The sequence below is a fragment of the Cololabis saira genome, chromosome 6, assembly GCF_033807715.1.
Source record: "Cololabis saira isolate AMF1-May2022 chromosome 6, fColSai1.1, whole genome shotgun sequence".
Taxonomy (NCBI): domain Eukaryota; kingdom Metazoa; phylum Chordata; class Actinopteri; order Beloniformes; family Belonidae; genus Cololabis; species Cololabis saira.
This window is the reverse complement of record NC_084592.1, coordinates 21,639,471-21,663,833: the sequence shown is the minus strand read 5'-3', so window position 1 is coordinate 21,663,833 and position 24,363 is coordinate 21,639,471. Positions and strand designations below refer to the sequence as shown.

General features: G+C 43.0%; 1 protein-coding gene across 1 annotated transcript in view; it reads right to left on the bottom strand.

Annotated features, from left to right (window-relative positions):
- The window catches only part of ehhadh (enoyl-CoA, hydratase/3-hydroxyacyl CoA dehydrogenase), a 73,826-nt gene that overhangs the window by 48,851 nt on the left and 612 nt on the right, over window positions 1-24,363 (bottom strand). The window contains exons 2-6 of the mRNA XM_061723659.1: window positions 22,967-23,070; window positions 21,879-22,048; window positions 20,089-20,200; window positions 16,867-16,971; window positions 14,221-14,562 (exon numbers count right to left, since the gene is read on the bottom strand). Coding sequence (XP_061579643.1) covers window positions 14,221-14,562; window positions 16,867-16,971; window positions 20,089-20,200; window positions 21,879-22,048; window positions 22,967-23,070 — 833 coding nt within the window. The remainder of the gene's footprint in view (window positions 1-14,220; window positions 14,563-16,866; window positions 16,972-20,088; window positions 20,201-21,878; window positions 22,049-22,966; window positions 23,071-24,363) is intronic.

Sequence of the window (24,363 nt, the reverse complement as noted above, 5' to 3'; positions counted from 1 at the left end):
GTCGCCACGGTAACACTTTCGAAAGAGAAAAGTAATGCGTGTAGTCGCAGGATGGAGACACATATTTTGATAAATAACACATCTGGGTTCACGATACGGTTCGGGCTGAATTAACTCTCGAAGGAATGGCATATATTGCTCCAAAATTACGCAATGAATTCAGAATGTTCAAAATGGCCGACTTCCTGTTCGGTTTCGGCCATGGCGCCAAGAGACTTTTCTTTTAGTTGCAACATGATACAGGTGTGTACCGATTTTCGTTCATGTACGTCAAACCGTATTATGGGGCTTGAGGCACAAAGTTTTTTCTGTCGAACCAATCAGATGAAGGGTGGGCGCGCTTTTTGGCGTCTAGCGCCGCCACGGTAACGCTTTTGAAAGAGAAAAGTAATGCGTGTTGTCGCAGGATGGAGACGCACATTTTGATGTATAACACACTTGGGGGCACGTTACGGTTCGGGCTGAATTAACTTTCGAAGGAATGGCATAAATTTCGCCAAAATGACACGACTAATTCAAAATGGCCGACATCCTGTTCGCTTTCGGGCATGACCCCAAGAGACTTTTGTTTAAGTTGTCCCATGATACAGGTGTGTACCGATTTTCGTGCATGTACGTCAAACCGTATCGTGGGGCTTGAGGCACAAAGTTTTCAAGGGGGCGCTGTTGAGCCATTTTGCCACTCCCATTAATGCAAACCTTTAAATATCAAATTTTTCGCCAGGCCTGACTAGGGTGCAAAATTTGGTGACTTTTTGGGCATGTTAAGGGGGGCAAAAAGGCCTTCACTTTGTCAGGAAAATAATAATAATAATAATAATTAAAGCTGCAAGCAGCAATGAACGGGCCCTCGCACTCACGTCCACCGCCCCCATAAGCATATCAGAAATGACACCACCCACGACTCTCTATGTCAAACCATTCAAAAGTTATGGCAGAAAATCGGGACAACCAATCAGAAGAAGGGCCGGGGCTAATTCAGGCCAATAAAGGTAAAGGACTAAATACTGAGTCCCATGACACCACCCACGACTCTTTATGTCAAACCATTCAAAAGTTATAGCAGAGAAAAGTATTCTAGGGGGCGCTGTTGAGCCGTTAGGCCACGCCCATTAATGCAAACCATGAAATATCAAATGTATCACCAGGCCTGGCTTGCATGCAAAATTTGGTGACTTTTGGAGAACTATCAAATATGGATCAATCAGATGAAGGGGACGAGCGCTTTTTCGCGTCTAGCGTCGCCACGGTAACGCTTTTGAAAGAGAAAAGTAATGTGCGTCGTCGCAGGATGGAGACGCACACTTTGATGAAAAAAAAACACAAAATTGCTGACAAAAATTTCGGCATTAAACAGGCTCGAACTCCCGACCTCTGGCACGAAAGACGGCAATGCTCTGGGTGAGCTATGTCTCAGATATACCTTTCACATTGACTTACTGGGTTAGGAGAGACCAAGATAGCGATAAAATGTTTGGAACTTTGTTTTCCTAACTTTTTAAAATATTTGTAAGGTATAAATATTAGTAAAGCACTACTATTTTATTTATTACTCTTTCTGTAACCATTCTACCGAGGTTGTAACCGGGCTGAGCACGGGACTATTTCTGACGTCACCACATTACAACAGCTGATCGGTCGGGGGGCGGGGCCGTCATCACCCTACTCGCCACTGATTGGTCGGGGGGCGGGGCCGTCACCACCCTACTCGCCACTGATTGGTCGGGGGGCGGGGCCGTCACCACCCTACTCGCCACTGATTGGTCGGGGGGCGGGGCCGTCACCACCCTACTCGCCACTGATTGGTCGGGGGGCGGGGCCGGCAGACGTTTGAATCAGGAAGCGGGAGTCAAACCATTAAAAAGTTATAGCAGAAAAAAGGGACAACAAATCAGAAGAAGGGGCGGGGCTAATTAAGGCCAACGAAGCTTAAGGACTCATTACAGAGTCCCATGACACCACCCACAACTTCCTATGTCAAACCATTCAAAAGTTATGGCAGATAAAAGTATTCTAGGGGGCGCTGTTGAGCCTTTAGGCCACGCCCATTAACGCAAACCATGAAATATCAAATTTATCGCCAAGTCTGGCTTGCATGCAAAATTTGGTGACTTTTGGAGAACTATTAAATATGGACCAATCACATGAAGGGGGGGCGCGCCTTTTGGCGTCTAGCGTCGCCACGGTAACACTTTTGAAAGAGAAAAGTAATGCATGGTGTTGCAGGATGTAGACGCACATTTTGATGTATAACACACCTGGGTGCACGTTACGGTTCGGGCTGAATTAACTGCCGAAGGAATGGCATAAATTTCGCCAAAATGACACAATTTATTCAAAATGGCCGACATCCTGTTCGGTTTCGGCCATGTCTCCAAGAGACTTTTCTTTAAGTTGTGCCATGATACAGGTGTGTAGCGATTTTCGTGCATGTACGTCAAACCGTATTGTGGGGCTTGAGGCACAAAGTTTTCCGGGGGGCGCTGTTGAGCCATTTTGCCACCCCCATTAATGCAAGCCATTAAATATCAAATTTATCGCCAGGCCTGGCTTGCATGCCAAATTTGGTGCCTTTTGGGGAACTATCAAATATGGACCAATCAGATGAAGAGGGGGTGCGCTTGTTGGCGTCTAGCGTCGCCACGGTAACACTTTGGAAAGAGAAAAGTAATGCGTGTAGTCGCAGGATGGAGACGCACATTTTGATGTATAACACATCTGGGTTCACGATACGGTTCGGGCTGAATTAACTCTCGAAGGAATGGCATAAATTGCTCCAAAATTACGCAATTAATTCAGAATGTTCAAAATGGCCGACTTCCTGTTCGGTTTCGGCCATGGCGCCAAGAGACTTTTCTTTAAGTTGCTACATGATACAGGTGTGTACCGATTTTCGTTCATGTACGTCAAAGCGTATTATGGGGCTTGAGGCGCAAAGTTTTTTCTGTCTGAACCAATCAGATGAAGGGGAGGTGGGCTTGTTGGCGTCTAGCGTCGCCACGGTAACACTTTTGAAAGAGAAAAGTAATGCGTGTAGTCGCAGGATGGAGACGCACATTTTGATGTATAATACACCTGGGTGCACGTTACGGTTCGGGCTGAATTAACTGCCGAAGGAATGGCATAAATTTCGCCAAAATGACACGATTAATTCAAAATGGCCGACTTCCTGTTTGGTTTCGGGCATGACGGCAAGAGACTTTTCTTTAAGTTGTCCCATGATACAGGTGTGTACCGATTTTCGTGCATGTACGTCAAACCGTATCGTGGGGCTTGAGGCACAAAGTTTTCAAGGGGGCGCTGTTGAGCCATTTTGCCACGCCCATTAATGCAAACCATGAAATATCAAATTTTTCGCCAGGCCTGACTTGGGTGCAAAATTTGGTGACTTTTTGGGCATGTTAAGGGGGGCAAAAAGGCCATCACTTTGTCAGAAGAAAAAAAAAAATAATAATAATTAAAGCTGCAAGCAGCGATGAACGGGCCCTCGCACTCACGTCCACCGCCCCCCATAAGCATATCAGAAATGACACCACCCACGACTCTCTATGTCAAACCATTCAAAAGTTATAGCAGAAAAAAGGAACAACCAATCGGAAGAAGGGGCGGGGCTAATTCAGGCCAATGAAGGTCAAGGACTTAATACCGAGTCCCATGACACCACCCACGACTCTTTATGTGAAACCATTCAAAAGTTATGCCAGAGAAAAGTATTCTAGGGGGCGCTGTTGAGCCGTTAGGCCACGCCCATTAATGCAAACCATTAAATATCAAATTTATCACCAGGCCTGGCTTGCATGCAAATTTTGGTGACTTTTGGAGAACTATCAAATATGGACCAATCAGATGAAGGGGACGAGCGCTTTTTCGCGTCTAGCGTCGCCACGGTAACACTTTTGAAAGAGAAAAGTAATGTGCGTCGTCGCAGGAAAGAGACGCACATCTTGATGTAAAAAAAACACAAAATTTGCTTACAAAAATTTCAGCATCCTGCCAGGCTCGAACTCCCAACCACCAGCACCAAAGATCGCAATGATCTGGTTGAGCTATATCTCAGCTGATACCTCACATTGACTTACTGGCTTAGGAGAGACCAAGATAGCGATATAATGTCTGGAACCTTTTTTTCCTAATTTTTTAAATATTTGTAAGGTATAAATATTAGTAAAACACTACTATTTTATTATTACTTTTTCTGTAAGCATTCTACCGCGGTTCTAACCGGGCTGAGCACGGGACTATTTCTAACGTCACCACATTACAACAGCTGATTGGTCGGGGGGCGGGGCCGTCATCACCCTACTCGCCACTGATTGGTCGGGGGGCGGGGCCGTCATCACCCTACTCGCCACTGATTGGTCGGGGGGCGGGGCCGGCAGACGTTTGAATCAGGAAGCGGGAGTCAAACCATTAAAAAGTTATAGCAGAAAAAAGGGACAACCAATCAGAAGAAGGGGCGGGGCTAATTAAGGCCAACGAAGCTTAAGGACTCATTACTGAGTCCCATGACACCACCCACAACTTCCTATGTCAAACCATTCAAAAGTTATGGCAGATAAAAGTATTCTAGGGGGCGCTGTTGAGCCGTTAGGCCACGCCCATTAATGCAAACCATGAAATATCAAATTTATCGCCAAGTCTGACTTGCATGCAAAATTTGATTACTTTTGGAGAACTATCAAATATGGACCAATCACATGAAGGGGGGGCGCGCCTTTTGGCGTCTAGCATCGCCACGGTAACACTTTTGAAAGAGAAAAGTAATGCGTGTAGTCCCAGGATGGAGACGCACATTTTGATGTATAACACACCTGGGTGCACATTACGGTTCGGGCCGTATTAATTGCCGAAGGAATGGCATAAATTGCGCCAAAATTACACAATTAATTCAAAATGGCCGACTTCCTGTTCGGTTTCGGCCATGGCTCCAAGAGACTTTTCTTGAAGTTGTGCCATGATACAGGTGTGTAGCGATTTTCGTGCATGTACGTCAAACCGTATCGTGGGGCTTGAGGCACAAAGTTTTCCGGGGGGCGCTGTTGAGCCATTTTTCCACGCCCATTAATGTAAACCATAAAATATCAAATTTACCGCCAGGCCTGGCTTGCATGCCAAATTTGGTGCCTTTTGGGGAACTATCAAATATGGACAAATCAGATGAAGGGGGGGTGCGCTTGTTGGCGTCTAGCGTCGCCACGGTAACACTTTTGAAAGAGAAAAGTAATGCGTGTAGTCGCAGGATGGAGACGTACATTTTGATGTATAACACATCTGGGTGAACGATACGGTTCGGGCCGTATTAATTCTCGAAGGAATGGCATATATTGCTCCAAAATTACGCGATTAATTCAGAATGTTCAAAATGGCCGACTTCCTGTTCGGTTTCGGCCATGGCGCCAAGAGACTTTTCTTTAAGTTGCGACATTATACAGGTGTGTACCGATTTTCATTCATGTACGTCAAAGCGTATTATGGGGCTTGAGGCGCAAAGTTTTTTCGGTCTGAACCAATCAGATGAAGGGTGGGCGCGCTTTTTGTCGTCTAGCGTCGCCACGGTAACGCTTTTGAAAGAGAAAAGTAATGCGTGGTGTCGGAGGATGGAGACGCACATTTTGATGTATAACACACTTGGGGGCACGTTACGGTTCGGGCCGTATTAACTGCCGAAGGAAGGGCATAAATTGCGCCAAAATTACACAATTAATTCAAAATGGCCGACTTCCTGTTCGGTTTCGGGCATGGCTCCAAGAGACTTTTCTTGAAGTTGTGCCATGATACAGGTGTGTAGCGATTTTCGTGCATGTACGTCAAACCGTATCGTGGGGCTTGAGGCACAAAGTTTTCAAGGGGGCGCTGTTGAGCCATTTTGCCACGCCCATTAATGCAAACCATTAAATATCAAATTTTTCGCCAGGCCTGCCTTGCATGCAAAATTTGGTGACTTTTTGGGCACGTTTAGGGGGGCAAAAAGGCCCTCCTTTCGTCAGAAAAATAATAATAATAATAATTAAAGCTGCAAGCAGCGATGAACGGGCCCTCGCACTCACTTCCACCGCCCCCCATAAGCATATCAGAAATGACACCACCCACGACTCTCTATGTCAAACCATTCAAAAGTTATAGCAGAAAAAAGGAACAACCAATCAGAAGAAGGGGCGGGGCTAATTCAGGCCAATGAAGGTCAAGGACTCCATACAGAGTCTGATGACACCACCCACGACTCTCTGTGTCAAACCATTCAAAAGTTATGGCAGAAAATCGGGACAACCAATCAGAAGAAGGGGCGGGGCTAATTCAGGCCAATTATGGTCAAGGACTCAATATCAAGTCCCATGACACCACCCACGACTCTTTATGTCAAACCATTCAAAAGTTATGGCAGAGAAAAGTATTCTAGGGGGCGCTGTTGAGCCGTTAGGCAACGCCCATTAATGCAAACCAGGAAATATCAAATTTATCACCAGGCCTGGCTTGCATGCAAAATTTGGTGCCTTTTAGGGAACTATCAAATATGGACCAATCAGATGAAGGGGACGAGCGCTTTTTCGCATCTAGCGTTGCCACGGTAACCCCTTTTGAAAGAGAAAAGTAATGCGTGGTGTCGCAGGATGTAGACGCACATTTTGATGTAAAAAAAATACAAAAATTGCTGACAAAAATTTTTGTCACTCAGCCAGGCTCGAACTCTCGACTTCTGGAACCAAAGACCGCAATGCTGTGGCTGAGCTATGTCTCAGCTTTCCCTTTCCCTTCGACTTACTGGCTTAGGAGGGACCAACACAGTGATAAAATGTCTGGAACTTTTTTTTCCTAATTTTTTAAATATTTGTAAGGTATAAATATTAGTAAAACACTACTATTTTATTACTTTTTCTGTAACCATTCTACCGAGGTTCTAACCGGGCTGAGCACGGGTCTATTTCTGATGTCACCATATTACAGGCAGCTGATTGGTCGGGGAGCGGGGCCGGCACAATCCTCCGCGCCACTGATCGGTCGGGGGGCGGGGCCGTCATCACCCTACTCGCCACTGATTGGTCGGGGGGCGGGGCCGTCATCACCCTACTCGCCACTGATTGGTCGGGGGGCGGGGCCGTCATCACCCTACTCGCCACTGATTGGTCAGGGGGCGGGGCCGTCATCACTCTACTCGCCACTGATTGGTCGGGGGGCGGGGCCAGCAGACGTTTGAATCAGGAAGCGGGACTCTCTATGTCAAACCATTCCAAAGTTATAGCAGAAAATCGGGACAACCAATCAGAAGAAGGGGCGGGGCTAATTAAGGCCAACGAAGCTTAAGAACTCATTACAGAGTCCCATGACACCACCCACGACTTCCTATGTCAAACCATTCAAAAGTTATAACAGAAAAAAGGGACAACCAATCAGAAGAAGGGGCGGGGCTAATTCAGGCCAATGAAGGTCAAGGACTCCATAAAGAATCTGATGACACCACCCACGACTCTCTATGTCAAACCATTCCAAAGTTATAGCAGAAAATCGGGACAACCAATCAGAAGAAGGGGCGGGGCTAATTAAGACCAACGAAGCTTAAGAACTCATTACAGAGTCCCATGACACCACCCACGACTTCCTATGTCAAACCATTCAAAAGTTATGGCAGATAAAAGTATTCTAGGGGGCGCTGTTGAGCCGTTAGGCCACGCCCATTAATGCAAACCATGAAATATCAAATTTATCGCCAAGTCTGGCTTGCATGCAAAATTTGGTGACTTTTGGAGAACTATCAAATATGGACCAATCACATGGAGGGGGGGCGCGCCTTTTGGCATCTAGCGTCACCACGGTAACGCTTTTGAAAGAGAAAAGTAATGCGTGGTGTTGCAGGATGGAGACGCACATTTTGATGTATAACACACCTGGGTGCACGTTACGGTTCGGGCTGAATTAACTCTCGAAGGAATGGCATATATTGCTCCAAAATTACGCAATTAATTCAGAATGTTCAAAATGGCCGACTTCCTGTTCGGTTTAGGCCATGGCGCCAAGAGACTTTTCTTTAAGTTGTGACATGATACAGGTGTGTACCGATTTTCCTTCATGTACGTCACACCGTATTATGGGGCTTGAGGCACAAAGTTTTTTCTGTCGAACCAATCAGATGAAGGGTGGGCGCGCTTTTTGGCGTCTAGCGTCGCCACGGTAACGTTTTTGAAAGAGAAAAGTAATGCGTGTTGTCGCAGGATGGAGACGCACATTTTGATGTATAACACACCTGGGTGCACGTTACGGTTCGGGCTGAATTAACTTTCGAAGGAATGGCATAAATTTCGCCAAAATGACACGACTAATTCAAAATGGCCGACTTCCTGTTTGGTTTCGGGCATGACGCCAAGAGACTTTTCTTTCAGTTGCGCCATGATACAGGTGTGTACCGATTTTCGTGCATGTACGTCAAACCGTATCGTGGGGCTTGAGGCACAAAGTTTTCAAGGGGGCGCTGTTGAGCCATTTTGCCACGCCCATTAATGCAAACCATTAAATATCAAATTTTTCGCCAGGCCTGACTTGGGTGCAAAATTTGGTGACTTTTTGGGCACGTTTAGGGGGGCAAAAAGGCCTTCCTTTTGTCAGGAAAATAATAATAATAATAATAATTAAAGCTGCAAGCAGCAATGAACGGGCCCTCGCACTCACGGCCACCGCCCCCCATAAGTATCAGAAATGACACCACCCACGACTTCCTATGTCAAACCATTGAAAAGTTATAGCAGAAAAAAGGGACAACCAATCAGAAGAAGGGGCGGGGCTAATTCAGGCCAATGAAGGTCAAGGACTCCATACAGAATCTGATGACACCACCCACGACTCTCTATGTCAAACCATTCCAAAGTTATAGCAGAAAATCGGGACAACCAATCAGAAGAAGGGGCGGGGCTAATTAAGGCCAACGAAGCTTAAGGACTCATTACAGAGTCCCATGACACCACCCACAACTTCCTATGTCAAACCAATCGAAAGTTATAGCAGAAAAAAGGGACAACCAATCAGAAGAAGGGGCGGGGCTAATTTAAGCCAATGAAGGTCAAGGGCTCCATAAAGAATCTGATGAGACCACCCACGACTCTCTATGTCAAACCATTCCAAAGTTATAGCAGAAAATCGGGACAACCAATCAGAAGAAGGGGCGGGGCTAATTAAGGCCAACGAAGCTTAAGGACTCATTACAGAGTCCCATGACACCACCCACAACTTCCTATGTCAAACCAATCGAAAGTTATAGCAGAAAAAAGGGACAACCAATCAGAAGAAGGGGCGGGGCTAATTTAAGCCAATGAAGGTCAAGGGCTCCATAAAGAATCTGATGAGACCACCCACGACTCTCTATGTCAAACCATTCCAAAGTTATAGCAGAAAATCGGGACAACCAATCAGAAGAAGGGGCGGGGCTAATTAAGACTAACGAAGGTTAAGGACTCATTACAGAGTCCCATGACAACACCCACGACTTCCTATGTCAAACAATTAAAATGTTATAGCAGAAAAAAGGGACAACCAATGACAAGAAGGGGCGGGGCTAATTCAGGCCAATGAAGGTCGAGGACTCCATACAGAGTCCCATGACACCACCCACAACTCTCTATGTCAAACCATTCAAAAGTTATGGCAGAGAAAAGTATTCTAGGGGGCGCTGTTGAGCCGTTAGGCCACGCCCATTAATGCAAACCATGAAATATCAAATGTATCGCCAAGTCTGGCTTGCATGCAAATTTTGGTGACTTTTGGAGAACTATCAAATATGGACCAATCAGATGAAGGGTGGGTGCGCTTTTTCGCGTCTAGCGTCGCCACGGTAACACTTTTGAAAGAGAAAAGTAATGCGTGGTGTCGCACGATGGAGACGCACATTTTGGTGTATAACACACCTGGGTGCACGTTACGGTTCGGGCTGAATTAACTGCCGAAGGAATGGCATAAATTGCGCCAAAATTACACAATTAATTCAAAATGGCTGACTTCCTGTTCGGTTTCGGCCATGGCTCCAAGAGACTTTTCTTTAAGTTGCGACATGATACAGGTGTGTACCGATTTTCGTGCATGTACGTCAAACCGTATTGTGGTGCTTGAGGCACAAAGTTTTCCGGGGGGCGCTGTTGAGCCATTTTGCCACGCCCATTAATGCAAACCATGAAATATCAAATTTATCGCCAGGCCTGGCTTGCATGCCAAATTTGGTGCCTTTTGGGGAACTATCAAATATGGACCAATCAGATGAAGGGGGGGTGCGCTTGTTGGCGTCTAGCGTCGCCACGGTAACACTTTCGAAAGAGAAAAGTAATGCGTGTAGTCGCAGGATGGAGACGCACATTTTGATGTATAACACATCTGGGTTCACGATACGGTTCGGGCTGAATTAACTCTCGAAGGAATGGCATATATTGCTCCAAAATTACGCAATTAATTCAGAATGTTCAAAATGGCCGACTTCCTGTTCGGTTTCGGCCATGGCGCCAAGAGACTTTTCTTTTAGTTGCGACATAATACAGGAGTGTACCGATTTTCGTTCATGTACGTCAAACCGTATTATGGGGCTTGAGGCACAAAGTTTTTTCTGTCGAACCAATCAGATGAAGGGTGGGCGCGCTTTTTGGCGTCTAGCGCCGCCACGGTAACGCTTTTGAAAGAGAAAAGTAATGCGTGTTGTCGCAGGATGGAGACGCACATTTTGATGTATAACACACTTGGGGGCACGTTACGGTTCGGGCTGAATTAACTTTCGAAGGAATGGCATAAATTTCGCCAAAATGACACGACTAATTCAAAATGGCTGACTTCCTGTTCGGTTTCGGGCATGACGCCAAGAGACTTTTCTTTCAGTTGCCCCATGATACAGGTGTGTACCGATTTTCGTGCATGTACGTCAAACCGTATCGTGGGGCTTGAGGCACAAAGTTTTCAAGGGGGCGCTGTTGAGCCATTTTGCCACGCCCATTAATGCAAACCATTAAATATCAAATTTTTCGCCAGGCCTGACTAGGGTGCAAAATTTGGTGACTTTTTGGGCATGTTAAGGGGGGCAAAAAGGCCTTCACTTTGTCAGGAAAATAATAATAATAATAATAATTAAAGCTGCAAGCAGCAATGAACGGGCCCTCGCACTCACGGCCACCGCCCCCCATAAGTATCAGAAATGACACCACCCACGACGTCCTATGTCAAACCATTGAAAAGTTATAGCAGATAAAAGGGACAGCCAATCAGAAGAAGGGGCGGGGCTAATTCAGGCCAATGAAGGTCAAGGACTCCATACAGAATCTGATGACACCACCCACGACTCTCTATGTCAAACCATTCCAAAGTTATAGCAGAAAATCGAGACAACCAATCAGAAGAAGGGACGGGGCTAATTAAGGCCAACGAAGCTTAAGGACTCATTACAGAGTCCCATGACACCACCCACGACTTCCTATGTCAAACCATTCAAAAGTTATAGCAGAAAAAAGGGACAACCAATCAGAAGAAGGGGCGGGGCTAATTAAGGCCAACGAAGCTTAAGGACTCATTACAGAGTCCCATGACACCACCCACAACTCTCTATGTCAAACCATTCAAAAGTTATGGCAGAGAAAAGTATTCTAGGGGGCGCTGTTGAGCCGTTAGGCCACGCCCATTAATGCAAACCATGAAATATCAAATGTATCGCCAAGTCTGGCTTGCATGCAAAATTTGGTGACTTTTGGAGAACTATCAAATATGGACCAATCACATGACCGGGGGCGCGCCTTTTGCCGTCTAGCGGCGCCACGGTAACACTTTTGAAAGAGAAAAGTAATGCGTGGTGTCGCAGGATGGAGACGCACATTTTGATGTATAACACACCTGGGGGCACGTTACGGTTCGGGCTGAATTAACTGCCGAAGGAATGGCATAAATTTCGCCAAAATGACACAATGTATTCAAAATGGCCGACATCCTGTTTGGTTTCGGCCATGGCTCCAAAAGACTTTTCTTTAAGTTGTGCCATGATACAGGTGTGTAGCGATTTTCGTGCATGTACGTCAAACCGTATTGTGGGGCTTGAGGCACAAAGTTTTCCGGGGGGCGCTGTTGAGCCATTTTGCCACGCCCATTAATGCAAACCATGAAATATCAAATTTATCGCCAGGCCTGGCTTGCATGCCAAATTTGGTGCCGTTTGAGGAACTATCAAATATGGACCAATCAGATGAAGGGGGGGTGCGCTTGTTGGCGTCTAGCGTCGCCACGGTAACACTTTTGAAAGAGAAAAGTAATGCGTGTAGTCGCAGGATGGAGACGCACATTTTGATGTATAACACATCTGGGTTCACGATACGGTTCGGGCTGAATTAACTCTCGAAGGAATGGCATATATTGCTCCAAAATTACGCAATTAATTCAGAATGTTCAAAATGGCCGACTTCCTGTTCGGTTTCGGCCATGGCGCCAAGAGACTTTTCTTTTATTTGCGACATGATACAGGTGTGTACCGATTTTCGTTCATGTACGTCAAACCGTATTATGGGGCTTGAGGCACAAAGTTTTTTCTGTCGAACCAATCAGATGAAGGGTGGGCGCGCTTTTTGGCGTCTAGCGTCGCCACAGTAACGCTTTTGAAAGAGAAAAGTAATGCGTGTTGTCGCAGGATGGAGACGCACATTTTGATGTATAACACACTTGGGGGCACGTTACGGTTCGGACTGAATTAACTGCCAAAGGAATGGCATAAATTTCGCCAAAATGACACGATTAATTCAAAATGGCCGACATCCTGTTCGGTTTCGGGCATGATGCCAAGAGACTTTTCTTTAAGTTGCCCCATGATACAGGCGTGTACCGATTTTCGTGCATGTACGTCAAACCGTATCGTGGGGCTTGAGGCACAAAGTTTTCAAGGGGGCGCTGTTGAGCCATTTTACCACGCCCATTAATGCAAACCATTAAATATCAAATTTTTCGCCAGGCCTGATTTGGGTGCAAAATTTGGTGACTTTTTGGGCACGTTTAGGGGGGCAAAAAGGCCTTCCTTTTGTCAGGAAAATAATAATAATAAAAATTCCTGCAAATACAATAGGGCCTTCGCACTGAAGGTGCTCGGGCCCTAATAATAAAAATTCCTGCAAATACAATAGGGCCTTCGCACTGCAAGTGCTCGGGCCCTAATAATAATAATAATAAAAATTCCTGCAAATACAATAGGGCCTTCGCACTGCAAGTGCTCGGGCCCTAATAACGCGAAGAATTCCTACAGATACAATAGGGCCTTCGCACTGCAAGTGCTCGGGCCCTAATAATAATAATAAAAATTCCTGCAAATACAATAGGGCCTTCGCACTGCAAGTGCTCGGGCCCTAATAATAATAACGCGAAGAATTCCTACAGATACAATAGGGCCTTCGCACTGAAGGTGCTCGGGCCCTAATAATAATAATAAAAATTCCTGCAAATACAATAGGGCCTTCGCACTGCAAGTGCTCGGGCCCTAATAAAAATTCCTGCAAATACAATAGGGCCTTCGCTCTGAAGGTGCTCAGGCCCTAATAATAAAAATTCCTGCAAATACAATAGGGCCTTCGCTCTGAAGGTGCTCGGGCCCTAATAATAAAAATTCCTGCAAATACAATAGGGCCTTCGCACTGAAGGTGCTCGGGCCCTAAAAATGTCATACATTCTGGATTCATTACAAATCAACTGAAATATTGCAAGCCTTTTATTATTTTAATATTGCTGATCATGGCTTACAGCTTAAGAAAACTCAAATATCCTATCTCAAAAAATGTGAATATTCTGGGAATCTTAATCTTAAAATGTAAGCCATAATCAGCAATATTAAAATAATAAAAGGCTTGCAATATTTCAGTTGATTTGGAATTAATCCAGAATGTATGACATTTGTTTTTTTTTTTATTGCATTACAGAAAATAAAGAACTTTATCACAATATTCAAATTTTCTGAGACAGTCCTGTATATGATGTATATGTATATGTATATGATGAATACCTTTGAGATCTCCAATAAAATATCATCAGTAAGTGTAAAAATGTTCAAACTTTGTCATCTTATTGCACAAGCTGTCATCCAAATCTCACAGAAGGGAATTCATTTATTAAACCAAGATGAATTGCAAATAAGAACTCCCTGTCACTTCCCCCGGCATCACCGACTGTTTGAGTAGCCGGTGTCCTCGTGCTAATTGGAAGCTCAGTGCAAAGAGAAATTAAAAACCCTGAAGCTCTTACCAATCACCATAGCTTTGCGGACCGGCCTGGGCTTGCTCGTGTCCCAGCGGGCCCCATTGGGCATGCTCCACCTGTTCACGGCTCTCTGAGCAAAGAAGCAGTGCTGCTGAGCGCGGGCCTGGCCTGATGTGAAGAGAGTGGCCATCAGCTCCTTCTCACGCTCCATCCCCTGAGCGTAGGGCAGCGTGGCAGCGGCACGTACCGCCTGGACGCACGCAACCGGCGCCACGGCTCCACGGGCATTCTGACGCACCTGCTGCATAGCTCTCTCAAAGAAAGCGTCCGTTGCAGGCGGGCGTGGGCACGGGAAAGTGCTTATGCGGCGTGCATCCAGTGATGCATCTGAAGACGAAGAAAGCAAAAAAAAAAAAGGATAATTGCGACTGAGAAGGGAGGAAGTCAAATATGTACTTTAATTCAGGTTTTAAACTAAAAGCATGCTTTTTACTTTGTATTGGTACTACTTTTTTCCCCAGGCAGACTCATTCACTCAATCACTCGATAGTGCGTAGCCTCCAAGGGCAGACTGATTTAGCGGTTCATTTCCAGATAATCGCACCCTCCCTGCCTGGGAACTGTCATCGTTCCCTTTGAACGTCACAGATTGCAGACAAAATGAAAAGCAAAAGTTTCTGTTTGTTTGTTGTTTTTGATGTTTTTTTGTGGGTGTATTTTCAACTCCTGAGGAGCAAAGAGGTGAAAACGAATGTTTGTGGTCCTCTGGTGTTCCCCGGCAATGTCCTACTGAGGATGTTTGCAGGTGAATCTAAATGAGAAGATTTAACGCCGGCTTTTAAAGGACTTCCTTCTGCTGGGAACTCGGGGAACAAAAGATGCTGGAAATGCATGTTAATTCTCCGTCCTGTCTCCTGTCATGTGACTGCATGAGAAAGTAGTAGGAATTCCTTGCACTTCCTGTGAATTACACTCATCCACGGGTCTGGGCCACAAAGTGGGTCACCACGGCAAACCTTAAAGGGACAGCGACCATATCTGATTAATGGTATCTCCTTCAACAAAAATAATAAAATATATATATATATTTGTAATGCAGTATAACATATAAAGAAAAAACAGTGAAGGTCATTTTTTTGGTTAAACTTGTTCTCTGTGCACGGTTAAACCTCACTGAGGTGTTTGGTGAGAGATGAGATTCCAGTGTAATTTAGAGGGCATTATTGCAGCAGTTAATCTGTAAATGGTTGAGCTGTGGATTTGCAGCGAATGGGAATCCTGGCTGCCCCGACAGATGTAGCGGGCAGATGTTGTAAGCACTGGGGTAAAAAAAAACAAAAAAAAAAACGTAATCCCATCATGAGGGCGAGACTTGAATCTGTTTGTGCATGCAGCGGTGTGCGCGCATGCAGAAACGTGTACATCATTTTGCATGTGCCAACTGTTTTTTTTTTGTTTCTTTTTTCGGAAAAACATGTACCTATTAGGCGCACGTGCAGTGCATGTGACAAAGTTAATCCATCCTGCAGACTCGGAAGTTGCAAATGCTTTTCGCTTTGTTTGTAGATTGCAACTCACTGTTCTTGTCCTCATTTAACACTTCAGCTCAGGCCTGAAGTATCTGTCAAAATCTTCGCAGGGCCTGTCCCATTTCATCGCTTCTCTATCTGACTCACTCAAAGCTTCGCTTGGTCATACACCACTCACTTCCTCACCCACTCAGTTGTTTATCTACTTGAAAAATAGGGAAAAAACACACATTCATTACATCTTCTAATCATGTAATGTTACTTGCCTGCAATTCCTCAGATTTAATCACTGACATTTTGCACTGATATGAGTTTCTTTGCTACAGACACAATAATATGCACAGACAGACAAGTTCAGCTCTTGTAAACAAAAGTTTTTATAAATCAGGACTTTTAGTTCACCGTAAAAGACTCAAAAAACCTCAGATGAATGAAAGGAATAAGATGTTTTATTAAAGGTTCTTCTTTCCTTTCCTAATGAGGATGTCTGTAAGTTAAATATGAGGCTGGAGGGAGGTGCCACTTTAGCATCGAGCCTTGAAATGGGTGGAAAGAGCTGACATAGCATCCAAAAATGTAAACCAATCCAATCTGCTTTGGGGGAATAACATTGCTTTCTGTGGGAAGGAGGAGTCAAAGGTTTTTATTTTCATTTTCATTCGAGTTGAACCCACATAAGCCCTGTCAGTTTTATCACTCGGAGGCTAAACTGAATGGATGATTTTTCTCACGGACTGAAAACTGTCCCTCCTAAGCTGCAGGAACGTGGCACACTTCACCAATCCATTCAGTGTGTAAATGAGTCACATTCACGTGCGTGCAGCAATCCTCATCCTCTTAAATAGCCGAGGAGGGCCCCGTTATTAATATTCTAGGAAAGTTTGTCCCTTTTCGCCCTTCTGCATAATACAGCTGAAGGAGTACAGACATCAGAGCAGATCTGACAGAACCATGAAACATTTATGGTCTCTGTGGCGGCGGAGGATCTGGCAGACATGTTTTCTGCTTCTTTGGCTTCTGCAGTCTACATGACGACACTCCCTCCCTGAAATAACCGCTCTGGAAGGAATTTCTCCTCCTTTCACCTGGTTAAAATTTAAACCGGTGGAGAGAGAGAGAGAGAGACAGGGGGGTTTCTCCCAGTAACTATGGTGCATCTCACCTGCAACGCGCAAGGCGAACTTCACAGCTGCATCCACGGCGTTTTGCTCGGTAACCTCGTCCACTATTCCAAGTTGCAGGGCCTCGGCAGCGGTCACGTGTCGGCCTGCGGGACAGATGAAAACCAGCTATGGCTCAAAGGAAACATGACACACTCTAAATTATAAATACCATGTACGAGTATTTAATAACTGGCCGCGTCATCGCAACATCCCATTTGTTTGTGGCTTTTAAATCCACTTTGACAAAAGCAACAGTAAAAAAAACTATTAAGAATTTCAGTTTGTCTTAAAACATTTCTTAGGATAATTTCAGTTAACCTGAGCAGTAAAACCTAACAAATGCTACCACCTGCTGACGACAGCAACGGCGCTCACCGTGCACTCACAGTGCTGACCTGCTCTAATAGAAGGGCTCACATCACTCCAATCTTAAAAACTCTTCACTGGCTCCCTGTCGCATTTCGTTTTAACTTTAAATCTTGGTGCTGAATTTTAGAGCTCTGCACGATCAGGCCCCCCCTACATCAAGGATCTACTACGCCCCTACACTCCATCTCAAGGCTGAGATCATGTGACCAGAGCCGACTCATGGTCCCTCGTACCGGCTTTAAGACGCGAGGAGCTCGCTCCTTCAGGCCGTCGCACCGAGACTCTGGAACGACCTCCCGCCGTCTCTACGTTCGTTGGACTTAAAACCCACCTGTTTCTCCAAGCTTTTAAACATCAGTAGTGAGAGGGTTGTTTAATGATCATCGTGTTGATTTTATGTACTTTTATTCTAGGAGGTTTTTATCTGTATCATCTTGTTTTTATTGTATTTTTACTTATTATTGTATTGTTTTATTTTTGGTGAAGCAACTTGTGACATTCCCTTGTCTGTGAACGGTGCTCTAGAAATAAACTTGACTTACTTACCGAGTACAGAGTCAACCAGTAGGGGGAAAAAAAAAAATCCTTTCCTTAACGTCTGAACTGGTAATTCATGAAATGTGCTCCAATCATACAAATCAAAGGCAGATACGGCCTGATTACACTGATATCACAGAAATCACTGGACTTTTCATGTTCTGACTGAATATTGAGAGAAATATCTCCCACAGGAAGAAGACGGGGTTTATCAACACACAGCAGCTGATTCAGCAGCATCAGCCTCCAGATGGTTTCTATTGCTGCTTAGCAGTAAATCACTTCCATCACAATCATTTCATCTGCATTTCTGCTAGTTAATGAGTAATCAGAACCCCTTTTATGTCGTGCCACAGCATCTCAGTGGTGTTAAGGTCATCACTCAGGTCTCAGCGGTCTGGTTTAGTTCTTTTATTTTTAATTACAGTTATAGGTCTAACAAGTAGCTGCTGGTTTTGACCACACTCTTCCTTCCCTCCTGCTCTTAGCACATTACTTATTCAAATCCCTTTCAGGAAAACCTAACCTTCTCCAAGGTTGTAATCCGCACAGGGAAAACAGAAAATCGGGCAAACATTTAAATCGTGCGCTCAGGCCGGCCTGCTTGTATCTTTCACGGAATAATTGTGATAAAAATGTTGACAGCATTTGTTTCTCCATCGCATCATTATCTCAGAGCTGGTCCAGACTGTCCTACGGCGCTATCGAGATTGGCTCAGTATGTTCAGGACTACATGAAACCGTGGCGCTATTCAGGGTTTTTTCTTCCTCATTATGGAGAAATATTCAAAGATTTTAAAAAGTTATACTTCATTTGGCTTTTTTTCTCAAGGATGCATGTGGTACTTTTGATTTGATCCACTGCTAGAACAAGTAACAGGAGTCGTGGATTTCCTACGATTATAAAAAGACATTGTCTATGTTTTACATAAACTAAAACTGTCTGCAGGAAGAGCAAATTAAAATAGTGTCTGTAACCAGATTGATTTGTGAGGGACGGTACCTCTGAAACGCTCATCTTATTCCCTCATCAGTCTGATCTCTTGCAGCTTTAACGGACCTCTTAGCATTAATTCAATAAAGACATGACATTTATCAGAACCTTAAAACAAATGTAGAATGATAACAAGCTCCTTGGACAGTCCTGGCTTTCTCACAACACGTTGCGTCGTCGTACCAAGTGAAATTACTGCACACTACAATAATGGAATAATTGCCACTCGAGGAAAACAAGCTCCTCTGGTTCCCCTGAGGACACCGTCACCACCATCACTGCTGTCTGTGGATGATAAGCCAACAAAACTCTAACTCCTCTTAGATGTATAGTTTTAATATAACATATTGTTTATCCATTAAAATCATATCAAGCTCCCGATCACGCTGCATTGTTATGAAACAATGGTGGATGGGAGCAGCTAAAAACCAAAATACAGAAATCCAATCAGACAAACAGCAGAAGCTTCGGTTACAGTTTAATCCGTTTTCTCTTTTGTCATTTGGCTCAGACAGTGTGGGGAAGAAAGCAACAACAACAACAACAACAACAACAACTTAGCGCTGCAGTTAACTTTTGTCTGCAAGAGAAAGGAGGAGACAAAAAGTTTGGACAGAGTTTTTATTTTCTATCAAACAGTGCAATCGGATGAAGTCCTGTGAACTGCTGATCAGGAGTTAAATCAGTGCACGTCTGTCTCTTCATGTGACCACAGACGTGCACTTGTGCAACTGTTGCAATATGTTACAGAAACGCACTGAAGAGATTATTTCAATCAATCAAATTTTATTTATATAGCACCTTTCGTCCAGGTACATGAAATACAAGGTGCTTTGACATTTTGATTGAAAAATAAGCATAATAAACAAATAAAAACTGGGAGACCAATGCACCCTGACATACAATATAAAATATATAAAATTTATAAAAAGATAAAAGTTCAAGGATTTAGGCTAAAAAAAATAAATAAAAATAAAAAATAAAAAAAATTAAAAAAAATCAGTCCAAAACAATAAAAATAATAAAAACATTATACTATTACATTATATTATTATTTGGACATGACTATGGTATGATAAGCAGTGGATGTCTGGGGGGGGGCTTTGGATGAAGATCAGACCAAAATTTGTGACTATTAAATATAGAAATACTGTAATCCCAATGGGTTCACGGGTTGTTGTTGTTTCTAATTACTACAAAAATTGTTGTGCACAAACAGAATGCTGCATGAAACGCACTTAGGTGTGATGAATCCGCATCTAATGTACCCCTGTGGCAGGTTATTGAACTGATCAGCACCAGAAAAGTGTTTTTTTGTTACCTGTGGTGATGAGCTCTAGGGCAGCTGGGACACCGATGAGCCTTGGCAAACGCTGGCTTCCCCCCGCAGCCGGCAGAAGACCCAGCTGCACCTCTGGCAACCCCAGTCTGGCCTGAGGGGATACAACAAGTCTGAGGAGCAGGCACAGCGTGAACCGTGCAGATGTGCAGGATCTTTCAAACACAGTTTTAATTGTCCAAAAAAAACATTATGAGGATTATTATATTGGTGAAATGAGCCATAAAAACACTCCATAAGTTAAAACCGTGTCTCCCAACCTGGGGTCCGGGCGCCAGAGATCTCTGGGGGGGCGCAAAACTTTGTCTGCTTTGAGAATATGCAGTTGTAAAAATTATATTACACATGTTAAATAAATAAAAAAATCATAATAACACACCTAATGGAATACTGTAATCCAAGTCTGTATAAACCCACTTAGAAATATATTTTGGTCATTTTAAAATACTCAGTCATTTATCAGGATAAAAACTTAAAAACGTATTATTATATCATTATTCAATATTTAATCATATCATACTACTACTCCGACAGGTTGTTAAAGGAAAAATGTTAAAAAATGTTGCTCTCATATTGAAAGAGACATTTTTCAGAAATATTTTTATGTCCTTGCAATTATTTTTTGTGCGTATTTTATACATTGGTGACACAAAAAGAAGGTGAGAAAAACAAAGTACAGGATAAACCAAAGACAAATGTATCAAAAAAACATAATTAATGTTCATTTTTTCAATTAAAGGTTTGTAACGAATAACTTTACTCTTTTGGTGCCAGTACGTACGGGTAGGGGGGCCCGGCTGGTCTTAGACACAAGTAGGGGGGGCTCCAGGGAAAAAAGGTTGGGAACCACTGAGTTAAAAAACACTCCTCAGTTAAACTGCTCTAGGGCTGTTCGATTAATCGATTTTAAATCGTAATCGCGATTATGTAATTAGAACGATGTTAAAACGTGAAAATCGTAAAATCGATTTTTCACTTTTTTTTTTTTTACCTTGTCTGCACACATATTAATGATTATTACCATATTAATGATTGATGGAAATACCTCTCAATACCTGCGACAAGTGCCCCATTGGAGAGGCTCTTTAGTGTAGGAGGGGGCGTTGTAGCATGCACCGGGCATCCCTCAAGCCAGCCGGGTAGACCGGCTCGTGTTCCTTGCAAAAAACTTGCAAATGTGAATAGCAAATGTAATGACTGACATTACACACCTCTACCTCCTTCATGGGTTGCATTATTATTTAGCATGCAAAGACCCAGTTTAGTTTAATTAGAAAATGTCTTGTTTTATTTAATTGGAAATATAACTTACTGTATGTTTGCAAGTGCTGATTTGCTGATTTTTTTTTTCCAGAGATAAAACTTTATATTTTATTATATTTTTTAAAACTTTTTTTCAACTTATTTTACAGAGTTTTGCACTTTATTCATTCATTTTTGGTTTAATAAGAGCAAAGTTTGCACTTAAAGCCCAATGGGGCAAATGTTCAATAAAAAAACTGCATATTTGAAATCATTTCTTTGCCTTTTGTCAATTCACAAAATAATCGAGATTTTATTTTTGGGCAAAATCGAACAGCCCTAAACTGCTCTAACTTCTACTCACTTGGAAAACATTCAGATTCAAGAAAGATTTGTGAAAAGACACTTAAGTGAGCCTTCGGTGTGTAACATGTAGGGTGAAGCTGTCACCCGGACGCTAATGCAGCCCAACACTCGCAACGGCGAGACACTGACTGACCCAGACAAAGAGATGTGAAGCGTGGACTAACCTTAGAGTGTGCGATGCGATAGTGACAACCAAGTGCCAACTCGAGGCCCCCGCCTAAAGCGATGCCCTCTATGGCTGCCACCACAGGCTTGGCAGCCGACTCCATGCTGTGGATCATGGGGACCAGCGGAGGCCCAGTCATGTTTCCACTAAATTCTCTGATGTCGGCGCCTGTTGTACAAATTCACAGTGACATGACGGTCAGGTTGAAGCACAGAGTCAGGAATGACGTGCTGTAATATGAGGTGAAAGAGTTTTTTAAAGTTTTCTTGTGGGTGTGGTCTGCTCTGATCTGATCACCACCAAGAAGTTTCAGTCTTTAAAAAGTTAAAACAGAAGAACATTTCATATACATGAACTTGCACAATCATCGATGAAATAATCTGCAAAATGTAGTGATGATAAAACTAAAAACTGATTCCAGCCATAGTTGCATTATACCCTTAAACCTAATCAACATATTTTTATTTATAAATCCATTCACTTATTTTATTTCAGTGGCTACAGTGAACATGTTTAAGAAAGGTTTTAAGGCTTTCAAAACACTTGCATTTTATATGAAGTGGAAGAAGCCACTCTTTTTACACAGCTTGGGGGCCAGCACATTAACTTTTTGTCATATGTTGCCCCCGTGTGGTCGAAAGTGGTATTGAACTGATTTTAACTGTCTTAAATTAAATGTAATTGAACTTAACTGAATTAACTTGAATTATACTTTATAAACCCCTAAATGGACATAAAATGTAGCGGTAACTGTGACTATCTGAGTCTGTTTCAGAGAGTATCGCTACATTGTGTGTTTTAACACACATTTCTATCCATATTCATTTAATCAAATCATATCTTGTTTGTAGTGTGTAATACTCTCTTGTTCCTTCCCCATTTCCTCTTCCTGTGACTGCTATAGGTATTGCAAGTATCTCCCAATGCACCAGAATACATACATACAATACGACTGCAAAGTTTGAATGCAAACAAATAAGGAAAGGCTCTGAATGAGACATTTCCCTTTATTTTCATTATCACAACAATAAAAACAGTGAAATATCTGGAGTTGTGTCAACCGATACTACAGAGGACCGTCCATACCTCCACAGAATCTTCCATTCTGCCCACATATGACCACAGACTTCACCTTTGGATCACCGAGAGCTTTGTCCATCATGTCAACGATTCCTTGCCTCACTGCTGCACTGCAATATGAAAAAGGACATAAATGTTTGCCAGTTTGGTGTCCTAACAACTATGACCTATGGAATAGTAGAACTTACCAACTACAGGCAGTGATGGAAAATGTTTATTTTTTATCTTTTTAACATAGTGAAATAAAAAAAAAATTGAACAGCTACTATCTGCTTGCTTTTATCATTCTAACCGTAAAAGGTCTCAACTCATTTGTTGTTTTTACGAGTTAAAGCCACTCCATGTAGCAACACCTCTTATTCTCATCAGAAGAGGGATTGCCACATATAGCAGCTTTAACTTAAGTCAACTTGGCTAAATTAATGAATTTATAACATCTTTTTAATTAGAAACTTGTGCAATTTTAGAACATATTGTGTTTTATATATTGTATATGCCTGTGCAAAATGGTGAAACAAATGCCTAAATAGAATCAAAATAGGATAACTTTTCTTCGTTATCTTTGGGTGAAAGAGAAGGCTTTGCTCTCAGGCAAACAGCCAGCAGTAAATGATTAATCACAGTGTTCTCTCTCAATGCATTATCTCTCTGCAGCTCAGCCTGATGGGCAGTGTCTGAGAAAGTACACCGTAAAACTTAATTTAGGTTTGGAAGCAGAACTCAGCCTCTCTAATACATAGGTTGCAATACTGTAGCACTAAGTTTAAAATCCTGCATTAAAAGTGCAATTGTCTTGCTTGTAAAAATATATATGTAAATGCACCAGAAGTGTTAATCGTGCTCGAGGACGACCATCATAAGCCTTTTTATGGAACACTAATGCACTTCAGTACACACATTTGAAGCCAGTTGGTCATTTTAATATAATGCCCAGGCTTTTGTCCATATATTAGGAGTAACTACACCTGTCAAAAAAACAAAAAAAAGTGTAATGTACAATATTTTTCTCCTAAATCTAAATGAAACCCTTTAGAATTTTGTTTTTCTGCATTTACAATTAGATTACCAATATTGTTGTTCAGTGTTCTGCTAATGTTAAATATTAATCCATCTTAAGTTCCCACAGGTTTATTTGTGACTTTGCTGGCTGCATATTTTACCCTTAGAGTGATATTTGATGGGGGACCACTAGTTGTGGAGACTAAAGAGAGTTTTTGTAAACTTATACAAGCTGATGAACATTAATAAGCACTTTCTCTGAGATCCTCACAAGTCTTATTTGTTCTATACACTTACACCAAACATGCTTTATATTCAGACTTAGATCCTGTTCTCTCATCACATTGACTTAAATCAGCTAAATCAAATTCAGCCATACAATTTTGCATTTATCCTCAAAGTTT